General features: G+C 40.6%; 1 protein-coding gene across 1 annotated transcript in view; it reads left to right on the plus strand.

Moving 5' to 3' along the window:
- Window positions 1–13,646, plus strand: part of LOC130036689 (zinc finger protein 182) — a 53,523-nt gene extending 39,877 nt beyond the window's left edge. Inside the window, exon 6 of the mRNA XM_056128582.1 lies at window positions 11,664–13,646. Within this exon, the coding sequence (XP_055984557.1) occupies window positions 11,664–13,315 (1,652 nt within the window). The 3' untranslated portion in view covers window positions 13,316–13,646. The remainder of the gene's footprint in view (window positions 1–11,663) is intronic.
- Window positions 13,647–26,541: the final 12,895 nt, after the last annotated feature.

A 26,541-nucleotide genomic window follows, 5' to 3' on the forward strand; every position in this document is an offset into this window, starting at 1 on the left:
GCCTCTATGCCAGGTTCTTTTCCACCTCCTCCCTTTTCCCCTCCCCCCCTCTCAGCATTGTGGTTTGAAATACAGATACTAAAAGGTTATCAGGAATATCCCTTTACTTACTTTTAACACTCAGTTATTGTCCAATGTGATCATAACCAGCTATTATTGTCATACTATTCCCTTCTCTATTTTACCTACCCTCTGCCCCCCACACATTTGTGGTTGATTCCAAACATTTACCAGTCCTCCTAGCCCCTACAAGCCATGGATATTAGTCTTCTAATATATGTAGAAGACTAAAGGTAAAGGTAAAGGCCCTCCCGTTGATCGTCGATTTGCTCGAGCGGGCCCAGTAACGTCTCCATTGGAGACTTTGTTGTTACTGTGTCTGGCATATCGAATACTCTCGGTAGCTTGCCGGGCTCTCAGAGAGGGGAGGAGGAATCGAACTCGGGTCGGCCATGTTGGCCGCTTGTAAGGCGAACGCACACATATATACATATATTTATATAAGAAAGACATGTTAGTCTTATACATATAGTAGAATATATATTATATGTAATGTAACAATATTTTTTAATTAAACATTTTTTAAAAATTTATTTTGATAAAGTAGTTCACGATATTTGATTACATTCAATATTCGAACACCAATCCCACCACCATTACACCTTCCCACCACTATATTTCAGGAGTTTCCATCCTGAACCCCAATTCCTGCCCCAAAGCAGAACCAAAATAATTTATTTTGTATTGTTTGTTATGAAAAACCACTGAAAGTGATCCAAAAATGTTTCCTTAGAGGAAAGTATGTGAAGATTGTTGTACTTCACCCAGGGACCATTAAGCCTTTCTATAGGAGAATACTAATGTGTTAAAGGTTTAGCTTTATGTGCACACACACACACAACATATATATGTAAAAATAATAATATGTCATTTCAAAAGTATTATTTGTGGACCTATAAACATGAGTATTTAAGTATTTAGCCATTATTTTTTTCCACTTCTATATTTGCATCTATTTTTTAAAAATTTTTTTAAAAAATTTTTATTAGTGAGACACCATGAAGTACAGTTGTAGACTTACAAATTTTGTGCTTGGGTTTCAATTATACAATGATCAAATACCCATACCTCCACCAGTGCCTATTTCTCACCACCACGGATCCCAGTATCCCTCCCACCCCCCATCCCCCACATCCCATCCTGCCTCTGTGGCAGGGCATTTCCCTCTGTTCTCTCTCTCCTTTTGGGTGTTGTGGTTTGCAAAAGAGGCATTGAGTGGCAATCATGTTTGGTCTATAGTCTACTTTCAGCATGCTTCTCCCATTCTGGGAGGATCCTCCCAATACCCTTTTTTTGGTGCTCCCTTCTCTATCTGAGCTGCCTTTTCCCCTAGCATGTGTGGCTGGCCTCCAAGCCATGGAGCAAAATTCCTGGTATTAATCTCAGCCATTCTTGGGTGTTAGTCTCCTATTTTGCTACTTTATGTTCCCCAAATGAATGCAGTCTTTCTATGTCTATCCCTCTCTTTCTGACTCATTTTGCCTAACATGATACTTTTCATGTAATACCACTTGTATGTAAATTTCATGACTTCATCTATTCTAACCGCTATATAGTACTCCATTGTGTAAATGTACCAAAGTTTCTTTAACCAGTCATCTGTTCTTGGGTACTGAGGACTTTTTCCAGATTCTGGCTTATTTAGCCATTATTTTATTATGAATTAAATTGCTCCGTCTCTGACTCCAAATCATGATCTCAAGGCAGCTTATGTATTGTGACATTAAAAAACTCAAAATTTGAGGCTGGAGCAATAACACAGTAGGTAGGGCATTTGCCTTGCACACGGACGACCCGGGGTCGATTCCCAGCATCCTGTATGGTCCCCCAAGCACCGCCAGGAGTACTTCCTGAGTGCAAGAGCCAGGAGAAACCCCTGTGCATCGCTGGGTGTGACCCAAAAAGAAAAACAAAAAAGAAACCCAAAAAACCTCAGAATTTGGGGCTGGGCCATAGTGTAGTGCTATGGTAGGGCATTTGCCTTGTACATGTTTGACCCAGGTTCAATCCCCAGCATCCCATATGGTCCCTTAGCACCTCCAGGAGTAATTCCTGAGTGCAGAGACAGGAGTAACCCCTGAGCGTGGCTGGGTGTGACCCCCCAAAAAACCCTCAAAATTTATATTCATGCTAATTCTAAGCTCAATTTACCACAATTTAATTTGAAGTTGAGTGATCCTTTCAGAAATTGGATGTAAAGAACCAATAGTATGTGAAGAATAGCAACAAATTATTCATGATAGCTACAAAAGGGAATTTTTAAGATGTATTATATTTTTTGGTTTGTTTCAAATCTCAGTCATATATATTAATTGAATGTCATATTATAAACATTTAGCTGGAGTGATAGCACAGTGTGTAGGGCTTTTGCCTTGCACGAGGCCAACCCGGGTTCCATTCCTCCGCCCCTCTCAGAAAGCCCAGCAATCTATCCAGAGTATCTCGCCCACACAGCAGAGCTTGGCAAGTTCCCTGTGGCGTATTTGATAGCTAAAAACAGTAACAACAAGTTTCACAATGGAGATGTTACTGGTGCCCACTCGAGCAAATCAATGAACAATGGGAGGACAGTCACTGAAGAAGTCATTGTCCTCCCATTGTTCATCAGTTTTCTTGAGCGGGCCCAGTTACATTGTGAGACTTGTTACTGTGTTTGGCATATCGAATACATCACGGGTAGCTTGCCAGGCTTTGGTGTGTGGGCTCAATACTCTCGGTAGCTTGCCGGGCTCTCCGAGGGGTGGAGGAATTGAACTCGGGTCGGCCATGTTGGCTGCGTGCAAGGCAAACGCCCTACCCACTGTGCTATCGCTCCAGCCCGGGAGGACAGTGCTACAGTTAATTATAAACATTACCAAGGAAATCGTGTTAGAAATATAAAAATGTGTACTAAACTCCTGATTCAAAATATTTCTCTCAATCTTCAATTCTGTGTTTATTTTTGAGCGAGTTCAAGTTGCTATTCCAGTTGTGAGGAAAACATTTTAATAATTAAGGCATCTTTATGTTAATTCTTGAAAAGTTTTTCCATTAAGAAATTTAGACATGGGGATTGGAGGTGATGTGAGGGAGGTGGGGACATTGGTGGTGGGAAATGCACACTGATGAAGGAACAGGTTTGGGAACATTGTATGATTAAAACACAATCATGAACAACTTTGTAACAGTATTTCACAATGATTCAAAGAAAAAAAGAAAAAAAATAATAATAGAAAGAAAATTAGATCTAAGGGACCAGAGTGATAGTACAACAGGTAGGACATTTGTTTTGCAAGTGCTGATTCGGATTTTATCCCGAACCCCATATGGTATCCATATGATAACCATATCACGTACCCATAGGTATCCTGAGTACCACCAGGAATAATTCCTAAGTACAGAGCCAAGAATAAGCCCCCAGCACTTCTGGGTGTGGCTCAAAAACTGTAGCACTGTAGCACTGTCCCCCTGTTGTTCATCAATTTGCTCTAGTGGGCACCAGTAACATCTCCATTGTGAGACTTGTTACTGTTTTTGGCATATTGAATATGCCATGAGGAGCTTTCCAGGCTGTGCCGTGTGGGTGGGATACTCTCAGTAGCTTTCCGGGCTCTCCAAGAGGGGTGGAAGAATTGAACCCGGGTTGGCCTCATGCAAGGCAAATGCCCTACCCGTTGTGCTATCACTCCAGCCCAGCCCAAATACTAAAAACAAAAAAAATTTTTTAGAAACTTATGCATTTAACTGTGATCCAACAAGTTTAAGGAAAATGAAAAATGTAACCTAGGCTATGGATTACATACTAGATTACATACTGGAAAGGATATCCATATTACATCTTTAGGAAGGATACAGCTTGCCTAGTTGTATATATTTTTTTTGCTCAGCAATTATTCACAATGCTATAACTGCAATCTTTACATAATCAACACACATGTAGTTATTATTTCATTAAAATCTTTGTAGAATATCTGGACGAAAAGTTCATGTATTCAAAATGTATAATAAACTGTCAAATCACATACCAAAATATATGGAGCTATGCTTCCATACACAAGCAAAAAAGTCATTAAAGGAAGACTTAAATATGTGGTTGAACATGAATAGGGATTCTAGGGTGAGAGAGATAGTCCAGCAGATAAGATGCTCGTCTTATACTTGGCTGACCCGGGTTCTATCCCTACCATCTAATATGGCCCCCTGAGCACCACCAGGAGTAGCAGGAGCACCACTTGGAATAATCCTGAGCACAGCCGGCACTCAAAAACATAGTAATTCTGTAATAACATATACAAAGGGAAAATTTTTTCCTGAAAACAGATTTCATATGGATTATCAAGTCTGAGGTGCTTATAGAAGTTGGATATCTGCAGTCAGTTTTTCAAAAGTGCAGGTTGCCTAAGGAAACGGTCATCAACTACTGTTCTATGGACCTGTGCTCATCCACAGGCAGAGAAAGATTGAAAACTGCTGGTCTATCACTTTGGTTATAACTACAGATTCATATGATAGGACCTTTTGAGGTATAATATGTTGAATTTAAAATGAAAAAATGGGACAACATAGAGCTGTAGAAGTAGTACAGTGTTTAAGACTATTGTTTTGCATGTGGGTAAGTCCAGTTCAAATTTTGGCACTGCATGTGGTTCCCAAAGTTCAAGAGTAACAACTTCTCCCTTCTCTTCCTGCAAATGCAACATATAAATAGCAGCTGAATCTAAATTGTGCAGATAAATACACATTCATAAAAAATATTTGCCAGATTAAAATGATCACTAGAATTCAAGACTTAAAGAAGAGTTCAAACCAAATGGAACCTCAAATCTAATACCCTTTCTTTACCATTGGAAACTGTAATTTTCAATCTTTTTTTTATTGAAAAAAATTTTAATAGTGAGACATCATGAGGTACAGTTGCAGACTTACACATTTTTGTGCTTGGGTTTCAATTATATAATGATCAAATACCATCCCTCCACCAGTGCCCACTTTTTACCACCATGCATCCCAGTATCCCTCCCACCCCCACATCCCCCCATCACACCCTGGCTCTGTGGTAGGGCATTCCCCTCTGTTCTCTCTCTCCTTTTGGGTGTTGTGGTTTGCAAAAGAAACATTGAGTGGCAATCATGTTTGGTCTATAGTCTACTTTCAGCATGCTTCTCCCATCCTGAGAGGGTCCTCCCAACACCTTTATTTGGTGTTCCCCTCTTTATCTGAGATCCCTTTTCCCTAGTATGTGTGGTTGGCCTCCAAGTCATGGAGTAGAATTCCTGGTACTAATCTCAGACATTCTTGGGAGTTAGTTTCCTATTTTGTTACTTTATGTTCCCCAGATGAATGCAATCTTTCTATGTCTATCCCTTTCTTTCTGAGTCATTTCACTTAACATGATATTTTCCATGTAGTACCACTTGTATGTGAATTTCGTGACTTCGTCTTTTCTAACAGCTACATAGTACTCCATTGTGTAAATGTACCAAAGTTTCTTTAACCAGTCATCTGTTCTCGGGCACTCAGGTTTCTTCCAGTTTCTGGCTATTGTAAAGAGTGCTGCAATGAACAAACAATTGCAGATGTCACCTCGACTATACTTTTTTTTGCCTCTCTGGGATATATTCCCAGGAGTGGTATTGCTGGATCAAATGGGAACTCAATTTTTAATTTTTTGAGAATCAACCATACTGTTTCCCAAAAGGGCTGAACCATCAGCATTCCCACCAACAGTGAAGGAGTGTCCCTTTCTTGCCACATCCTCGTCAGCACCGGTTGCTTTTGTTCTTGTGGATATGGGCCAGTCTCTGTGGTGTGAAGTGATATTTCATTGTGGTTTTGATCTGCATCTCCCTGATGATTAATGATGTGGAACATTTTCTCATGTGCCTTTTAGCCATTCGGATTTATTCTTTGTGAAAGTTTGTATTTGTATTGGCAGAGGGACAAAGCCACGCGGGTTCCGGGGCCGAGACCTCCAAGCCTACTCGAATTGGAGTCGAGCATCTTCCACCCAGATCCTCCAAATTCCAGTAGGCGGGGGTCACATCCACCACCTGGCCCCCTGGCGCCGTGTAATCCCATCAGCGGCCAAGACTTAGAGACTATAAAATCCAGATCCCGGAACCGCGCGGCCGCATTTGCGGCCGCGCGACATCTTAACAGAGCTTTTTTATGACATCTTATTGTCTTATTCCTACTTTGGACAAACTTGCAGGCTATCGAATGTAGCCTGCCCACAGTTTGCAGTCTGGCAAACTCCCCGTGGCGTACCAAATATGCCAAATACCAGTAACAATGATGGGTCTCATTCTCCTAAATAGCCTTGAATATAATCTCAGGGCTAGAATGAAAGAGACGTTACTGGGGCCTGCTCGAGGCAATCGACGAATAACAGGATGATGAAATGAAATGAAATGAAAGTTTGTATTCATTTCATCTCCCCATTTTTTGATGGGGTTGAATGTTTTCTTTTTGTGGTGTTGAACCAGTACTTTGTATATCCTTGAAATTAACCCCTTATCAGATGTGTAGTTGGCGAATATCCTTTCCCATTCTGTAGACTGTCTTTGTATTTTGGTCACTGTTTCTTTTGAGGTGCAGAAGCTTCTTAGTTTAAGATAGTCCCATTTGTCTATCTCTGTTTTCACTTGCTTGGCCAGCGGTGTGACATCTTTGAAGACACTATTAGCTTCTATGTCATGAAGGGTTTTGCCAACTTTTTCCTCAATGTACCTTATAGATTCCGGTCTGATGTTGAGGTCTTTAATCCACTTAGATCTTACTTTTGTACATGGAGTTAGGCAGAGATCTGAGCCCACTTTTTTGCATGTAGCCGTCCAGTTTTGCCAGCACAGTTTATTGAAGAGGCTTTCCCTGCTCCATTTCACTTTTCTTGCCCCATTACCAAAAATTAGATGATTATATGTTTGGGAGGAAATGTCAGCATATTCAACTCTGTTCCATTGGTCTGCAACTCTGCTTTTGTTCCAGTACCATGCTGTTTTAATTATTACTGCCTTGTAGTAGAGTTTGAAGTTAGGGAGGTTGATTCCTCCCATTTTCTTTTTCCCAAGAATTGCTTTAGCTATTCGTGGGGACTTATTGTTCCATATAAATTTCAGGAGTGTTTGCTCCACTTCTTTGAAGAATGTCATGGGTATCCTAATAGGGATTGCGTTGAATTATACAGTGCTTTGGGAAGTATTGCCATTTTGACAATGTTAATTCTCCCGATCCATGTACAGGGAATATTTTTCCATTTCCTCGTGTCCTCTTTTATTTCCTGAAGTAGCCTTTTGTAGTTTTCTTTGTACAGGTCCTTTACTTCCTTAGTTAAGGTGATTCCTAGGTACTTGATTTTCTGGGGCACAATTGTGAATGGGATTATTTTCTTCATATCACTTTCTTCTCTTTCACTATTTGCATATAGGAAAGCCATGGACTTTTGGGTATTGATTTTATAGCCTGCCACTTTACTATACAAGCCTATTGTTTCTAGAAGTTTCTTGGTAGAGGTTTTAGGATTCTCTAGGTATAGTATCATATCATCTGCGAATAGTGAGAGCTTGATTTCCTCCTTTCGGATGCCCTAATATCTTTTTCTTGCCTAACCGCTATTGCAAGTACCTCCAGTACTATATTGAACAGCAGTGGAGAGAGTGGACATCCTTGTCTCGTCCCTGATCTTAGAGGGGAGGCTCTCAGTTTCTCGCCATTGAGGACGATGCTTGCTGTAGGCTTGTGGTAGATGGCTTTAACTATATTGAGGAATATCCCCTCTATCCCCATCTTAGTTAGGGTTTTCATCATAAATGGGTGCTGGATCTTTTCAAATGCTTTCTCTGCATCTATTGATATGATCATATGATTTTTATCTTTTCTTTTGTTGATATGGTGGATTATGTTGATCGATTTCCGAGTGTTGAACCAGCCTTGCATCCCCGGGATGAATCCTACTTGGTCATGGTGTATGATCTTTTTGATGAGTAGTTGAAATCTATTTGCTAGTATTTTGTTGAGAATCTTCGCATCTGTGTTCATCAGGGATATTGGCCTGTAGTTTTCTTTCCTCGTGGTGTCTTTGTTTCCTTTTGGTATTAGAGAGATATGGGCTTCATAGAAACTGTTTGGGAGAGTTTCTGTTTTTTTCAATTTCCTGGAAAAGCTTGAGAAGGACTGGCAGCAGTCCTCTTTAAATGTTTGGAAAAATTTGCTAGTGAATCCATCTGGGCCCGGGCTTTTGTTTTTGGGAAGACTTTTGATTGCAGTTTCTATTTCGTTGATGTTAATAGGTCTATTCAGATACTCCAGATCTTCTTGATTCAGCTTTAGGAGATTATAGGAGTCCAGGAATTTGTCCATTTCTTCTAGGTTCTCTTGTTTTGTGGCATACAGACTTTCAAAGTAGTCTCTGATGACCTTTTGGATTTCTTTGGTTTCTGTTGTGATATCCCCCTTCTCATTTCTGATTCGATTTATTAGGGTTCTCTCTGTTTCTTTGTGAGTGTTGCTAGTGGTTTATCTATCTTGTTTATTTTCTTGAAGAACCAGCTCTTGGTTTCATTGATCTTTCGGATTGTTTCTTTGGTTTCCATGTCATTGATTTCTGCTCTATGTTTTGTGATCTCTTTCCTTCTGCCTGATTTAGGCTCTTTCTGTTGATCCTTTTCTAAGTTCTTGAGCTGTGAGGTCAAGTTGTTTATGTGCATCGTTTCTACAGACCTAAGATATGCTTGCAGAGCTATAAATTTTCCCCTTAATACGGCTTTCGCTGCATCCCATAGGTTCTGGTAGCTCGTGTCTTAATTCTCATTTGTTTCCAAGTATCTTTTGATTTCGTCCTTGACTTCATTCCTGACCCACTCGTTGTTCAGCATCGAGTTGTTTAACTTCCAGGTGTTTGATTTCGTTTTCCGTGTCTGTGTGTGATTCACTTCTACCCTCAGTGCATCATGGTCTGAAAAGATGGCTGATACTATTTCTATCTCCCTGATTCTGTTGAGGTATGTTTTGTGTCCTAGCACATGGTCTATTTTGGAAAATGTTCCGTGTGCACTGGAGAAGAATATGTATTCTTTCTTTTTGGGGTGTAAAGCCCTGTATAGGTCTATAAGCCCTCTCTCTTCTATTTCTTCTTTCAAAGCCAATGATTCCCTGTTGTGTTTTGTTCTTGTTGATCTGTCCAGAGGTGATAGGGCAATGTTGAAGTCTCCAGGTACTATTGTGTTGCTTGTAATGTCCTCCTTAAAATCTGTTAGCAGTTGTTTTAAATATTTAGCTGTTCCCTCATTAGGTGCGTATACATTTAAGAGTGTGATTTCTTCCTGTTGTATGTATCTCCTGATGAAGAGAAAATAGCCTTCACTGTCCCTTCTAGTCTTTTTCAAGGTGAAATTAATGTTGTAGGATACTAGTATGGCCACCCCAGCTTTTTTGCAGGAGCTATTTGCTTGCAGGATTGTTTTCCATCCTTTGACTTTGAGTCTATGTTTGCTCTGAGTGTTGAGATGAGTTTCTTGTAGGCAGCAGAATGTTGGGTTCTGTCTCTGTATCCATTTTGCCACTCTGTGTCTCTTCAATGGTGAATTGAGACCGTTGACATTGAGAGAGAGTATGGTTATGGGGTTTTGTGTCATGTTTCTGTGCGGGTGTGTTGTGGTTGTAGGGTTTGTCTTGTCTTATAGTAGCCCCTTTAGGCCTTGTTTTAGGTTTGGTTTAGAGTCTATGAAGTTCCTGAGCTGTTGTTTATCTAGAAAATAGTGTAGTATTCCTTCAATTTTGAGTGAAAGTTTAGCCGAATAGAGTATTCTCTGTGAAGCATTCATATCAGTGAGTTTTTCTGACTATATCTCGCCACTGCGATCGGACTGGTAGGGTTTCCTCTGATAGGTCTGCTGTGAATCTCAGGGGTGCTCCTTTGTATGTGATTTCTTTTTTGCCCTTGCTGCTTGCAGTATTGTGTCTCTATCGGCAGCATTGATCATTCTAACTATAATATGTCTTGGAGTGTTTCTGTTGGGGTCTCTTTTAGCTGGCACCCTTCAGGCTTCTTGAATCTGAATGGCTGTATTGTGGAGCTCTGGGAATTTCTCGGCGATGATTTGTTTAAGCATGGTTTTTTCATTGGGATTGTTACCCTGAGATTCTGGTAGTCTAATGATTCTAATGTTGTTTCTTTTGGAATCGTCTTGTAGGACTCTGATTCTCTGTAGAGCTATTTTGAGGTCCTTTTCCACTGTTTGTTGTTGATTGTTCGCTTGGTGCAGCTGATCTTCCAGGTCACTGATTCTTTCCTCAGCTGTGGTCATTCTATTTTTGAGGGCAGAGAGTGAGTTGTTGACTTCATCTAGGGAATCTGTGATGCATGCCATTTCTGTGCGAAGCTTTCCAATTTCGTCTCTCATTTCTTGCTGTATTTTTTCGATTGTGCGATCAATTGTTTCTTTCATGTCCTCTTTCAGTTTAGCGGATATCTGTCTGACTGTTTCATTGAGTTGATTGAAAATCTTAATGACTTCATATCTGAATTCCTTGTCAGAGAGGTTCCTTAGGTGGCCAGCACCTAGTGAGGCTTCTGGACTTATTTCCTCATCGTCTCCCTGTGGCGGAGATTTGCGTTGTTTCTTCATGTTGTTGTGTAGGTGTAGGGATGAGATTTCTTGATTTGTGTAAACTACCTTCAGCTGCGTAAGCGGCCACCTGCCGAAAATTAGGCCACGCCCACTTAAAAAACCACGCCCACTTGTAAAGTTGCCACACCCCTACAGCTACCTGGTATGTGTCCTGGGAGAAAAGACTGGGTGGGGAGAAGAGACCAGCTCGGCTTGGGCGGCGGAAAGGGAGAGGCAGAGGGGCTCCGATCAGCTTTGTTGCCAGGCGTCCGTGGGATGCCGTTCCCAGGGCTTGCGCGGTGCAATCCAAAGTCCCGGGTCCGAGAAATGGCCCCAAAACTGACCTGGGGATTTAAGGAGGGAGACCAGCTCGGCCCGGGCGGCAGAAAGGGAGAGGCAGAGGGGCTCCGATCTGGAGTTAATACTTTTTTAGTGGAAAGAATATACAAAGAGGATAGTAGTATAAAATAGTGCTAGCTTGTTTTTTCTGTTTGTTTCGGGGCCATGTCTGGTGTTGGTGCTCAGAGGTTACCACCAGCTCTTTGCTTGACGGTCACTCCTGGTGATGCTTTGGGGATCACATAGTGCTGGAAATTGAACTAGGTTCAGCTGCATGTATGGCTAGTACCTTAATTACTGTATTATCTCTCTGGCCCACAGTACAATCTTGGATGGATACAAAGGTGAATTTAGTTAAAGATTTTTTAAGTTTAATTGTTTTAGGTCTTTGTTATTCATTGAGAATGTGGATTCAGCATTGTAAGATTTTTTTCTTTTCTTTTTCACTTTTGGTTCACATCTGGCAGTCCTCAGGGGTTACTCATGGGTCTGCACTCAGAGATCAGTCCTGGTGGGCTTGGGAGTCTATATGGGATGGTGGAGATCAAACCTGGGTTGGCTGTGCACAAGGCAAGCTCCCAACCTCTTATGTTGTATCATTCCCGCCCCACATTGTAAGATTTAATTCAGTGGATTAAGACTGTCAGATTATAAAAATTTTATTATACTTTTTTTCAGAAGAAGCCCACCATATTGATCAACAGATTGAGAGACTGTATCAATTTGATGAACAAATTGAGAGCCGGTTCCAGAACGGTGAAGATAAATGTTTGATGATGGAAGTTGAATTCCATAACAAGAAAACAATAAACCCCACTAGGGGTGGTTATAATGAATTTGGGAACACACTTCATCTGAGTACAAACCTTATTGCTTCAATACCTTATAAACATGAGTCATTTGTAAATAATATGTTAGATAATTTAAACCTATTTAGTAGAAGCTCTGTAGGAAAGAAATATGATAATGGATGTGCAAAATTATTATTCCATACAGAATTCGAGAAGACAAATCTTGGAGTAAAACCCTACATGTATAAAGAGTGTGGGAAGGCCCTCAAGAGAAAAGATCTTAGTCTGCATCAGAGAATCAAAAATGGAGAGAAACCTTTTGAATGCACTGCATGTAGGAAAACCTTCAGCAAGAAATCACACCTCATTGTACACTGGAGAACTCATACAGGAGAGAAACCATTTGGATGTACTGAATGCGGAAAAGCCTTTAGCCAAAAATCTCAGCTTATAATACACTTGAGAACTCATACAGGAGAGCGACCCTTCGCGTGTCCTGAATGTGGAAAAGCCTTCAGAGAAAAGTCAACTGTCATAATACATTACAGGACACACACAGGTGAGAAACCTTATGAATGTAATGAATGTGGAAAGGCCTTCACTCAGAAATCAAATCTCATTGTCCACCAGAAAACACACACAGGAGAAAAAACCTATGAATGTACTAAATGTGGGGAATCTTTTATACAAAAGCTTGATCTAATCATACACCATAGTACTCATACAGGAAAGAAACCACATGAATGTAATGAGTGTAAGAAAACTTTCAGTGATAAGTCAACTCTTATTATACATCAGCGAACTCACACAGGAGAGAAACCTCATAAATGCTCTGAATGTGGGAAGTCTTTCAATGAGAAGTCAACTCTCATTGTGCATCAAAGAACTCATACGGGAGAGAAACCCTATGAGTGTGATGTGTGTGGAAAAACCTTCACCCAAAAATCTAATCTTGGCGTACACCAGAGAACTCATTCAGGAGAGAAACCCTTTGAATGTAATGAATGTGAGAAAGCATTCTCTCAGAAATCCTATCTCATGCTTCACCAAAGAGGTCATACAGGAGAGAAGCCCTATGAATGCAATGAATGTGAAAAAGCATTTTCCCAGAAATCATATCTCATTATACATCAAAGAACTCATACAGAAGAAAAGCCCTATAAATGCAATGAATGTGGCAAAGCCTTTAGAGAAAAATCAAAGCTCATTATACATCAAAGAATTCATACAGGAGAGAAACCATATGAATGCCCTGCATGTTGGAAAGCTTTTAGTCAGAAGTCTCAGCTCATAATACATCAGAGAACACACACCGGAGAAAAACCCTATGCATGCACTGAGTGTGGCAAAGCCTTCCGTGAAAAATCAACATTCACTGTACATCAGAGAACGCATACAGGAGAGAAACCTTATAAGTGTGCAGAATGTGGGAAAGCCTTTACCCAGAAATCAAACCTTATTGTACATCAGAGAACACATGCAGTAAAGAAAGTCCATGGGAAAGGCCATGCCCGGAAGTCAAAGCTCAGTGCACATTAGAAAGTAAATTAAGAGTGCCTGTCATGTATGCTGGAGAAATATTTTTATCAATTAGCATTTTTAAGTATGTTCTGAACTTCTAGAGAATAATGGAAGCATTAAAAAAATTTCATCTCAGGGCTGGAGAGATAGCTCAGTGGACTGAGCACATGCATCGTGAGGCCTGGATTCCATCCTGGGCAACACATGGACTCTAAGCACTTCTGAGAGTGATCCCCAAGCACTGAACCAGGAGTAGCCACAAGCATTGCTGAGTACAGACTTCAAAGAAAAAATTTCACCTCAGTCTTCACTCAAAAGCTACAGGGCGAAAAAGAAGCAGAAATATGATCTCTGTGTTAGAAATAGATCACTGAAATTCTTTTTTTTTGGAGACACCAAGAATCTTTATTTATAAATCAAGAATTCTGCAAACTGGTGAGATTCCCTATCTTTTTTTTTTCTTTTTTTAAAAAATTTTTATTAGTGAAACACCATGAGGTACAGTTGTAGATTTACAATTTTTTGTGCTTGGGTTTCTATTATACAATGATCAAATACCCATCCCTCCACCAGTGCCCATTTTCCACCACTATGGATAATATCCCTCCCACCCCCATCCCACCCTGCCTCTGTGGCAGGGCATTCCCTTTTGTTCTCTCTCTCCTTTTGGGTATTGGATCACTGAAATTCTTGTGAGAAGACAGGCAGAAGAAATCAAGAGCCAGTACTGGAGGTTACAGAGATCACTCATGACTGTAGATATGAGACCAAGCTGGTAAAGACTTTTAGCTGAGGTTCAGGTTATATCCTGAAGAGGTTCATGTCCATATATAAAATGGATACACATATTTATCTCGGAGAGCCTGGCAAGCTACCGAGAGTATCTCGCCTGCATGGCAAAGCCTGACAAGCTACCCGTGATGTATTCAATATGCCAAACACAGTAACAACAAGTCTCAAAATGGAGATGTTACTGGGCCCGCTAGAGCAAATCGATGAACAATGGGAGGACAGTGCTACAGTACACATATTTATAATAGAGCACATGAACAGGTAGAAGGTGGGGTGTTTTCTAGACATATTTGAGATCTGAAGAGAGACAGCAACGGGCCTCAACAAGATATCACTAATACAAGCCATATTTGCAGAAAGTCTGTACTCTTAGGTGCAGTATTGGGGCAAGAGAAAGGATCTTTCCTTTTGAAGAATGCTACAAATGTTCCTGCTTAGTAAATCCAGAGCTGTAAAGTTTGAAAGAACCAGCATATTGGAAAAAAATTTCTAGATGTAAGAAAACGTCTTACCTGCCTAGAATGTGGCTTTGGTTTACATGACCTCCAGCAAAAAAGTCCAGGAAAAAACTTAAAGAGGAATGATTCCAAAGTAATTAAAACCACAATTCATATGGCTATGAGCCAGAAATTCTGCTTGTAGAAATGTGTATGTTCATGCATGTACGAGTTGTTGATATACTATATATAGAAAAGGATTTGAAGTTGTGTAGAATACATAACCAGGGTCTGGTAAGTGAAGTAACAGCAAATTCCATAGCAGACAAAAATAAATAAAAATATGGAGAACTTGAATACCATTTTATGTAGTGATGTGAGACGATCTCCAGCATACATTATTAGATGAGGATAGTGGTATAAAATGTTGCCATTTGTACATAAAAAGGAGAATAAGTGGTAAGTACATAATTGAGTGTATTGCGTAAAATCTCTCTGGAAAGATATGCAAGAAGCTGAGAATCTTGATTACCTCTGGGGAAAGAAAGAGGAAGTGGGTGGGTAGGGAGATGAAATAGGGAAAGAGCTAATTGTATATCCTCTCACAACTTAAAAAACTACATTATGTGAATGTAATACCTTTTCAAGAAATAAAACTTTTTAAAAAGAATATTTTGTTACATTACTGTTAAGCTAGATTCCAGATAAAGGATTTTATAACATTTTATATAGATATGCTCAATGTGTACTTTTCAGGTGACTTCATTGAATGGTCAGACAGAAATACAGATGTACAATTGATTCCCAAATCAGAAAGAAATTTATTTCCTGAGGGTAAAGTATAATTTTGAAGTTGGTTGGTACCATATTGTATAAACCTAGAATAATCGAGACTGCAGTGTATTTATTACTTAGTGTAGGACTGCACTGTAGCACTGTCCTCCTGTTCATTGATCTGCTCGAGCGGGCCCAGTAACATCTCCATTGTGAGACTTGTTGTTACTGTGTTTGACATATCGAATATGTCATGGGTAGCTTGCCAGGCTTTGCCGTGTGGGCGAGATACTCTTGGTAGCTTGCTGGGCTCTTCGAGAGAGGCGAAGGAATCGAACCTGGGTCGGCCGCATGCAAGGCAAACGCCCTACCTGCTTTGCTACCGCTCCAGCCCATTACTTAGTGTACTCAGTGAAATCTATGAAAATACTCTGCAGTAAATTCCACTGTCTTTTATATCTTTTATATTTTATATCTTATTACAATGATTTAAATTACTTAATATGTGTGTATGAATATACAGTTGACAAGTATGAACTACATGGTTCACTTAAGTATATATTTTTAAACATGGTTCTAAATTTATTTTTCTCTTGTGATTTTCTTAACATTTTCTTTTCTCAGGGCTGGAGCAGTAGTATAGTGGGTAGGGTATTTGCCTTGCATGCAGACAACCCGGGTTCGATTCTTAGCATCCCATATGGTCCCCTGTGCATCGCTGGTGTGACCCAAAAAGAAAAAAAAACTGAAGAATTTCTTTTCTCCAAATAATGTTAATCTAGAGTGTAGTATATGCTAGTAGAACACACAAATTGTGTTAGCCAATAGCATAGTATTAGAAAAGTTCTGGGTAGTCAGCAGTTTTGCATGGGCTTTTCCCACTATGGAGAAGCCCGTGTTCTGTCTTAAATATATATTTCTGACTTTATCTCTCTCAATCTTCTCTAAGTAAATTTCTTTAAATAAAACTATTTTGCTTCATCAAAGAAAGTTGTGTATGAAGTTAGTGTGAAGGGTTGGTGCACTGTTCCACGGTTCGCTGTGTGTATTATTATATGTGATGTAAATCTTGAACATAGAGGAATTAGGTCAACACTGCTGATGACATACTATTATTTCCCAAGGTGGAAGGAGAGAGGAGAGGGATAGTGAGAGTGTGTCCCAAGTCTGAATAGACACAAAGACTATGTAAGAACACTTTTGCTCCAGAGCAAATGGTCCCAGTTGTGAATGACCATATTTGACTTTCATCCTTCTGTGGCTTTTCAGTGGGGCCTTTGCTGGTTGAGCTGGGCAACCTAAACTATGTGAAACCTGGGAATATTCAGTGTTTGATGTTAGCAAACACAAGTGGATAATTCAGGTTTTTTAAGTTGTACCTGTACTCTTGCAGGCCTTGTTTTCCCCGTAAAAGATGCTCCAGGAAAATAATCAGTGGGCTTATTATTTTATGAACAGTAAGTCATACACATCATCTTTAGTGCTGGGGAGGGTGTGTGTGAGTAAAGTTTGAATGGACAAACAATGGATGTTGGAAATGTGGACAGAGAGGAGTAAAGTAGGAATGGCGGTAGTGAATGGGTAAAAAGGTAAAGGTAAAGGCCCTCCCGTTGATCGTCGATTTGCTCGAGCGGGCCCAGTAACGTCTCCATTGGAGACTTTGTTGTTACTGTGTCTGGCATATCGAATACTCTCGGTAGCTTGCCGGGCTCTCCGAGAGGGGCGGAGGAATCGAACTCGGGTCGGCCATGTTGGCCGCTTGTAAGGCGAACGCCCTACCCGCTGTGCTATCGCTCCAGCCCAGTGAATGGGTAAGAGTGGCAAAATGTAGGAGAAAGTACAAAAAAAGAGTGACTGTCAATATGTAGGCCACTGGGATTTGGAAATAGGCACTCTGTGGTGAATGATGAGCTGTGTTTGGGAGCCCAGAGATGCCTGTGGTGGTGTTGGCAATTAGTTGGCAAAGACTGTATAAGCAGAAGATGTTGGATATGGCCACAGGTTTTCTCCACCAGAGAACTCAGGTGTGTGGAATGGAAAAGTTCTGTGATTAGAAAATTATTTCATGTACTTGTTACTTTAGACAGTGATTTCAATCATTTTACACTTGACGACTAGCACTTGTCTAAGCACTGACTATCAATTTTCAACCATTTCATGCTTTTGGCACTGGTCTGTGGGCCAGTAGTTGTAAACCACTGATTTATAATGCAGGGAGAAGCCCCACCACAAGTATGTCCATGACACTTCCAGATCCGCTCCTTTGTGCTCATAGGCCAGTCCTTCCCCTCAAAGTACCCTACATTCATACCAGTTATATGCCTTGTTGCATTAGCTAAAATCTCTAAAATGATAGGATTCTGCTTTAATATTTCTTCTTTAATTCTAGGCTATTCAACACTACAATGGAACCCTCGAGATTAGCCATCAGGCTTGTTATTGGCCTTACAGTCACACAAACAATACTAAACCTTCAATATTTTAAATTATTTTATATTTGAATTATGATCCCCTTTGCCTCACCTTTTGGGACTTATTAAATATGTGGCATTTCTTGAATGCAATGATATTCTCTAATATGCTCCCAGCCGAGTTACTCCAAAGTTTTCAGCATAAAAATGCTCAGAACAAAGCTGAAATGTTTGAGACTCATGAATTATTATTATTATTATATCAACTTAAAATATATTTTAAAAAACACTTAGCAAAGGTGAAGAGTCGGAAAAGTTAACATACTTAGGACAAGGTGCCATCACAGTGAAAGACTAGATTTATTGAAAATTGTTGTGTAATGTTTGTATTCCCTTTCACCTACTTTCTATCTTTAGTATTAACATTCATGTGAAGACCAGAGCTGAGGTTTGAATAAGGGGGCCAGTCACTGTCAGCAGTGTCAGAGCCAATAACATTCCTACTTCCTTCAGCTCTAGCTTGCCAACTATCAGGCACAGTCATGGCTGTTTATGTTCAGTGTCATAATTCTTACCAGATAGATTTAAGTCAACTAAAATTGTCAGGGGTTGGAGCCATAGCACAGCAGGTAGGGCGTTTGCCTTGCACACGGCCAACCCGGGTTCGATTCCTCCACCCATTTTGGAGAGCCCGGCAAGCTACCGAGAGTATCCCACCTGCATGGCAGAGCCTGGTAAGCTCCCTATGTCATATTCAAAATGCCAAAAACAGTAACAACAAGTCTCACAATTTGTTGGGAATTGAATCCAGGTCGACCACATGCAAGACAAACACCCTACCCGCTATACTGTCACTCAAGACCCATGGCTAGAAATTTTAAAAAATGAAATGCAATCTCCACAGGTGATACACGAAGTTCAAAAGCATAACCTGGCAAGGCTGCAACAAACAACTAAAAAACAAAGACAACATACTTTCAGTTTGGGGGAAGGGAGAAACAACTGATGTGGTTAGGTATCCTTAAAAGGAGTTTAAATTTGGTGGCATGGAATCTGATTGTAAAACATGGGGAAAACATGTTGGAGCTTCTCACATGTGAAAAAATGGGGAAATGCCATGAAGTTAACAGATCTAGAACTATATGTCCATAGAAAGGGGCTGATAACCTATGGGAAAGCATTGATGCCAACTCAAGGGGGAGAGTGAAAATAGCCAGAGAGAATGACTTGTCTTATTTAGTTTGAAGAGGTTGGGATCATATTCTAGGGACAAGGGGGCATGCAGGTTCTCTCATAGCTAAGGGCCAGAGATAGTACAGCGGGTAGGGCATTTGCCTTGCATGTGGCTAACCTGGGTTCTATACTTGGCATCCCATATGGTCCCCTGAGTTCTGCCAGAGGTGATTGATACCAGAGTTCAGAGACAGTGGTAACCCCAGAGTACTTCTGGTGTGTCCCCCCTAAAACAAAGCTAAGCAAAGAATGAGAGAGGATTGTGGAAGTCATTCTGAGGAGCTCCCATACATGGGCTGTAACCATCCTTATTTTTGTTGTGTGATTTTGGATCATACCTGGCAGTGCTTAGGGTTTACTCCTAGCTCTGCTTTCAGGGAGCACTCCTGGTATGGGCGCAGAGGATCACGTGGGGTTCTGGGGATTGTACCTGGGTCAAATGTGTGCAAGGCAAGTGCCCTTCCCGCTGTACTATCACTCCAGCCCAGTGTAACCACCCTCTTGAAGAAAGACTAATACTCATGTGGATGATGTCAAGGGAACCTCACTCAGGCCAGCTGAAATCTTCTGCCCACATGATCTATTTTACTTACTTTGCGACACCCAGTAGTGCTTAGGGATTACTCCTGGTCAGTGCTTGGCGGTTTCTTGTTCCCTATGGTGCTTGGGTTACCATGCAGTGCCAGGTACAAACCCAGGTTTATAAGAAAAGCATAAATAAACTCAACAATATCTCTGCATCCTCCCCTTTATTGAGCAAGCCAGTCCCCTCTAGTCTTCATAGTTTTCACCTTTATGGAACTTTAGATTTTTCTGCCACCCAAGGTTCTGATAAAATATCTAGTCTGATTTGGAAACTGATATCCTGCAAGAGGACATGATTGGGAATGTAAGATACCTGCTTAGTCTCAGAGCAGAAGGGGGATCTTCTGATTACAAAAAAGTAGCTTAATGAAGTCTGGCCAGTTTCCTTGGAAGGTAAGAACAAAAAGAAGAGGAATTTTTCACAGCACAGTAGTAGGGCGTTTGCCTTGCACGCAGCCAGCCTGGCCGAGCCAGGTTCGATTCCTCCACCCCTCTCAGAGAGCCTGGCAAGCTACGAGAGTATTCAATATGCCAAACACAGTAACAAGAAGTCTCACAATGGAGATGTTACTGGGCCCGCTCGAGCAAATCGATGAACAACGGGAGGACAGTGTTTGTTGTTTGAAAATGTGCAGCACTTCAGAGTTAAGGAGCGATCAGACATTTTCTTTCTCACCCAGAAATGACCACTTCAGACTGAGTTATGTGGATGCATTTGAGTATGAGGGCTTCATCTGGGAGAAGTAGTTGGCTTTCTGTAGCAACACGATTCTGGAGAACTACAGCAACCTGGTGTCTGGGCAAGGAAGGCTCCCTCTGGAAATGTGATTTTACAATTATGCCCCGCACAGTACCTTAATTTCTAGGGTATTTTTGCTTTGTTTGTGGGGGGGCATACCTGGCTATGCTCAGGGGTTACTTCTAGTTCTGCACTCAGGAATCACTCCTGGCAGTGCTCAGGGGACCGTATGAGATGCCAGGTATCGAACCTGGGTGGGTCGTGTAACTTATCCACTGTAATATTGCTCCAGACCCTATTTCTAGTTTTGAGAGCTTTTCCTCATCTAATGTCACTGATATAATGCCATGTGATGGCTCCACTGGTATGATGCCATGTGATGACTCTGTAATTCCTGAGGATTGGTGAAAAGTTATATGGGAACTTCATACTTCTATTTCCACAAAACGGATGTCTATATTCAACCTTGGCTTTTTTATATTATAAAGAGACAATTCTAGTTGAGAAACTTTTGCTTTTAGCACAGCGGGTAGGGCGTTCGCCTTACATGCGGCCAACATGGCCGACCCGAGTTCGATTCCTCCGCCCCTCTCGGAGAGCCCGGCAAGCTACCGAGAGTATTGGATATGCCAGACACAGTAACAACAAAGTCTCCAATGGAGACGTTACTGGGCCCGCTCGAGCAAATCGACGATCAACGGGAGGGCCTTTACCTTTACCTTTACCTTTACCTTTACCTGCTAAGAGAGAAAAGCTTTTAACTTCTATATTCCTACTAAGAGCAACAATAAAAAACTAGACTTTATTGAGAAAACAAATCTGCTGAGGCACCTGATATTTGAGAGGCAAAGATTCCAGAAAATTAAAATATCTAAGGATATCGGATGAGATGAAGATCAAGTCAAAAAATAGCATATGCCACCTGTGAAAGACAGCTTTCTTCAGCCCTGCCCTTAGACTATGCAAGTGGCTACCTCTAAGTTTTCTTTTTTATTTTTTTTTTGGTGGGGGAAGAGTTTATTTCTGGCTCTGCCCTCAGGGACCACCTCTGGTGAATTTGGGGAACCATATGTGGTGTTGACCATACTATCACTCTGGCCCCTAAATGTTCTAGGTCTCTCTCCAGTGCTTGAGATTAGCTGTAGTCCAGTCCCTTCGGGGCAGGTAATTAGCTTGATTCTGTAATACCAGCACATTGGTATTCTTGTTTGGCACCACATATCTTTATATCTTTCATGGGTTCTTATGTGATTAAGACACCAGAACAGTGCTAACATGTTTTGTATGCTATAGACATGGAAAACAGAATGTCCTGAGCTCTGAACTATAAACCACAGGCTTGAGCTACATCTGTCAGTTTTTACTTGTAAACTGTTTTCAGAATCCAATAACAGTGGGCTGCCTTTATTATGAGAAAATAGAGGTGCAAGTGGATGAAAAATACAATGAAATGAACAATCAAAGAAATAGAAAAAAAGCTGGAGCGATAGCACAGCGGGTAGGGCGTCTGCCTTGCACGCAGCCAACATGGCCGACCCGAGTTCGATTCCTCCACCCCTCTCGGAGAGCCCGGCAAGCTACCGAGAGTATTGGATATGCCAGACACAGTAACAACAAAGTCTCCAATGGAGACGTTACTGGGCCCGCTCGAGCAAATCGACGATCAACGGGAGGGCCTTTACTTTACTTATTTTTACTTGCAATGACTAACCAAAGAAAGTAGGTGTGTCTATACCAATGTCAAGCATGTTCTATAAAGTGTGTATCTGGGTGAAATGGTTTTATAAGTAATCTGGACAAAATACAAAGTCTTGTCAAACTTGGATGTAGAGCTTTATAGTATTTTCCTTTATACCTTTTGATCTGAAATACTAAAATTTAAAAATAAACCAAAACAGACAAATATTAAAAAAATAATGGAAAATGCACATCAAATAAAGGCAAAAATATTAAGCAGGACAAAGTGGGATGTTCTGTAGTAATTAAAGGAAAAAAATCAGGAACTGAAGAAATAGTACAGTGGGTAGATTGTTTCTTTTGTATGTGGCCAACCTGGGTTTGATCTCCAGTACGGTATGGTCCCTTGAACCTGCCAGGAGTGATTCCTGAGTGCAGAGCCAGAAGTAGCCCCTGAGCACTGCCAGGTGTATACCACCAAAAAAGGGAAAGAAATCCATGAAAACTCAATAATGGTATTCAAGGATGTGGCTCAGTGTTAGAGTGCATGCTTGGTATACATACTTGTATATGTGCATATGTATACATATACATACATATATGTATATATATATTTTTAAGTATATAGACAGAAAACATCTGATTAAAAGAAAAATGGTAAAAGAAATATTAGGAGAAATGGGAGATTACTAGACATACAGGAGAAAATTTTATTAACCCAATCTAAGGTTTCTAGGTTAAAAATGTAAATTGATTATAAGTAACTTACCCCTCTTTTTCCTGAGACACATATACACTCTTTTAAAAAATTGTCTTTACTGGACTGGAGCGATAGTACAGTGGTTATGGCGTTTGCCTTGCATGTGGCCAACCGGGTTTGATTCCCAAAAACGGGAAAAAAATGTCTTTACTGGGTGTTGGGAGGATCTTCCCAGGATGGGAGAAGCATACTGAAAGTAGACTATAGACCAAATATGATTGCCACTCAATGCCTCTTTTGCAAACCACAGGACCCAAAAGGAGAGAGAGAGAACAAAAGGGAATGCCCTGCCACAGAGGCAGGGTGGGATGGAGGGGATGGGGTGTGGGAAGGATACTGGGATCCGTGGTGGTGGAAAATGGGCACTGGTGGAGGGATGGGTACTTAATCATTGTATAATTGAAACCCAAGCACAAAAATTTATAAGTCTACAACTGTACCTCTTGGTTTGTCACTAATAAAAATTTAAAAAATGTCTTTACTAATGTTAGTTTATATGACCTCTGTGATTTAGGGGTATAATTTGATGCCTCTTCAAAGTATCTGTTACTGCACTGTCTCCACCAATAAAGCAATAATGTCCCTTCATTTTAGTCAGCTGGGCCTCCTCATCTATTGATTCCCTCACCCCACAGCGGCAGGGTGGGATGGGGGGGGATGGGGAGTGGGAGGGATGCTAGGACCCGTGGTGCGGGAGGATGGGCACTGGTGGAGGGATGGGTACTTGATCACTGTATAACTGAAACCCAAGCACAAAAATTTATAAGTCTATAAGTGTGACAAAGTTCTTAGCTCTGAGTCTACAGGTTGGTTTCTGCTGGTTTTCTGTATTCCCATGCTTTGCTTCTCTGTTCTGCATGGGTGTAGTCAGCTAATAACTTGTTTTTCTCCTAAGATTTTATTAAACAAAATTGCCCTTCATGTTGTTGCAAAAGGCAAGATTTTATTTTTCCTTCTGACTGAGAAGGAACTTATCATGTATACATGCCACATTTACTTTTGAAAATCAATTTTATTCTCTCCTCCACTGCCTTCATTATTGTCGATAGTGTTGGCAATGACCAGGGGTTGCTAGCACTTCTGGCTATGGTGCTTCCACACTGTTACCTGTGACACTTGCTAGGGGTCACAAATCAAGTTTCAGTGCTTGCGCACTAAGCTGCAGTGCACAGAAAAGTTTTGAACTCCTTTGGTTGTGTTGTTTCCTAATATATCACACTTTTGAGGTCCATAATGTATAGTCGTGGTGCTTGTTGTGGGTTGCTGTGATGCTAAAGCACATGCTTCTCTGGGGTTATGCTTCTTGGACATGACACTATCAATTTTTAGTTGTGATGCTGACTAGGGTCGCACACCTTTTTGTGGTACAGCCAAAAATTGCTTGCAGTGCTGAGGATCAGACTGTAGAGCTGCCAGAATTTCCTGGGCTATCCGTGGTGTATATAGGATACCAGGGATTTGAACTCAAGACCATATACTTGCAAGTATTCTAAGTCTGACAATATTCCTCTGGGTCCTATACCACACTTTATTTTCTGGTATGTCTGTTGTTGGGCACTTTGGTTGTTTCCATATTTTGTCTATTGCAGATAGCACTGCAGTGACCATACTTTTTCTTTTTTTCTGGAAGCTAATGTGTTTTTCCCCCCATTTTTTTAAAAAAAATTGAATCACTGTAAAATAGACCCTTACAAAGCAGTTCATGATTAGGTTTCAGCCAATGTTCTAATACCCATCCCTCCACCAGTGTACATTTCCCAGCACCAGTATTCCCAGTTTCCCTCCCATCTCCCCCATCGAAATGCCCCCAGCCTGGCTCTATGCCAGGTACTCTCTCTCTCTCTCTCTCTCTCTCTCTCTCTCCCTCTTCCTTTTGGGTATTTGGTTTGCAATACAGATACTGAAAGGTTACCAGTAATATCCCTTTACCTACTTTTAACATTTGGTTCTTGTCCAACGTGATCATTTACAGCTAATATTGTCATACTGTTTCCTTCTCTATCTTACCTACCCTCTGCCCCACACACACTTGTGGTAGATTTCAACCACTGACCAGTCCTCCTAGCCCATTTTCTCTGGCTGTGGATATTAGTCTTCTAATATATATATATATATATATATATATATATATCACAAATAAATGCAGTCATTATATGTGAGTATATATATTTTCAAAGTAGTATATTTGTATTATTTGGATTGCTACTGAGGAGTGGAATTTCTGAGTTATACAACACATCCATTTTTAGCATTTTCAGAGACTACGCCAATTTATATTTCTACCGAAATGAATGAGGAATCCTTTTATCCCCAAACACCCCGACAACACATAATTATTTTTGATATAATTCTTCTATGTGTTAATTAGCATCTCATGTTTTGATTTGTCAAACCTTAATAATAAATGACAATTAGCCATTTTTATGGGCTGGTTGGCCATCTATGTGTATTCTTTGGTGAAATGACTATTCAGCATGTTCAACCATTTCACTGGTTTGTTTCCGTGTTGGTGAGCTTTGTTAATTACTTACATATCCAGTCATGTGTATTTTATGTATTCTGTACCATTCAGTAGGACATCCTTTCATTTTTGTGCTGTTTTCTTTAAATAAAGCAGACACTTTCTAGTCCGATCACATACTTTTAAAATTTTTCAATTTTGCTTCTCCTATCAGGCTGGTAGGGCATTTGCTTTGCACATGGCCGACCCGGGTTAGATTTCTTCGATCCTCTCTGAGAGCCCAGCAAGCTACCGAGAGTATCCCGCCCACACAGCAGAGCCTGGCAAGCTCCCTGTGGCGTATTCGATACGCCAAAAACAGTAACAACAAGTCTCACAATGGAGATGTTACTGGTGCACGCTCGAGCAAATTGATGAACAACAGGAGGACAGTGCTACAGTGCTTCTCCTGTCAAATCCCAGAAGACATCACAGGACCCAATATCATGGCATGCTTTTCCTGTTTTCTTCAATGTATTTTATGGCTTAGGGTAGAATGCCCTCAGCTAACGTGTGTATGGTGTAAGATAGTGATCCAGTTTCACTTGTTTTGTGTATGGCCATTTGATTTTCCCAGAGCCATTAAAATAATTTTTAAAGACAAATATAATTCCACCAGAATAAAGGGAGTGGGAGAAATACTTCCATTTTTATTAAAAAGTAACAAGATAGACACATAAAAATTGCCTTATCTGTAAAGGGAATTAACACAAAACCTATAGCAAACACAATAGTCAATTTTGAATGAGTAAAAGGTTTTCCTGAGATGAACACAAGAAAAGAATATCTTCCATAACTAGGTGATTTCCATTCAATATTGAATTGAAGATCCTAGCCAATGCAAGAAAAGGGTAAAAATACAAGAGACAAGAAAGAAGAAATGAAATTATCCTAATTTTTAGGTCACATTTTTATGAATGCAAATATTTTTAAATGCAACTATTAGAATATTTAAGTGAATTTAACAAGACTGCTAATAAAATGCCAACATAGGAGCTGAAAGATAGTACATGGTTAGGGTTCATGCCTAACATGCTCCTGACCAGGGTTCAATTTCTGGTATCACATGGTCCTCCAAGCATCACTGGGTGCCGCTCTGGAGGCCCCAGTGGACCAGGTGTCTCCAGCACCACAGGGCTGGAGCAACATCACATCCTCGGGCTTTACACTGAACTGACAGTTCAACTGGTTGACTGAGATCACTGGTGGGGTTCCTGGAACTCCTGAGAACTGCTTGAGAGCCCCTCCAATGTAAATATACAAATTTATATACATAACAATGATATATCAGCAACAACTATTAGAAAATGAATATTTAAGATGACGATGCTACTTA

This window comes from Sorex fumeus, unplaced genomic scaffold, assembly GCF_029834395.1.
Source record: "Sorex fumeus unplaced genomic scaffold, SorFum_2.1 ptg000065l, whole genome shotgun sequence".
Classification (NCBI taxonomy): Eukaryota; Metazoa; Chordata; class Mammalia; order Eulipotyphla; family Soricidae; genus Sorex; species Sorex fumeus.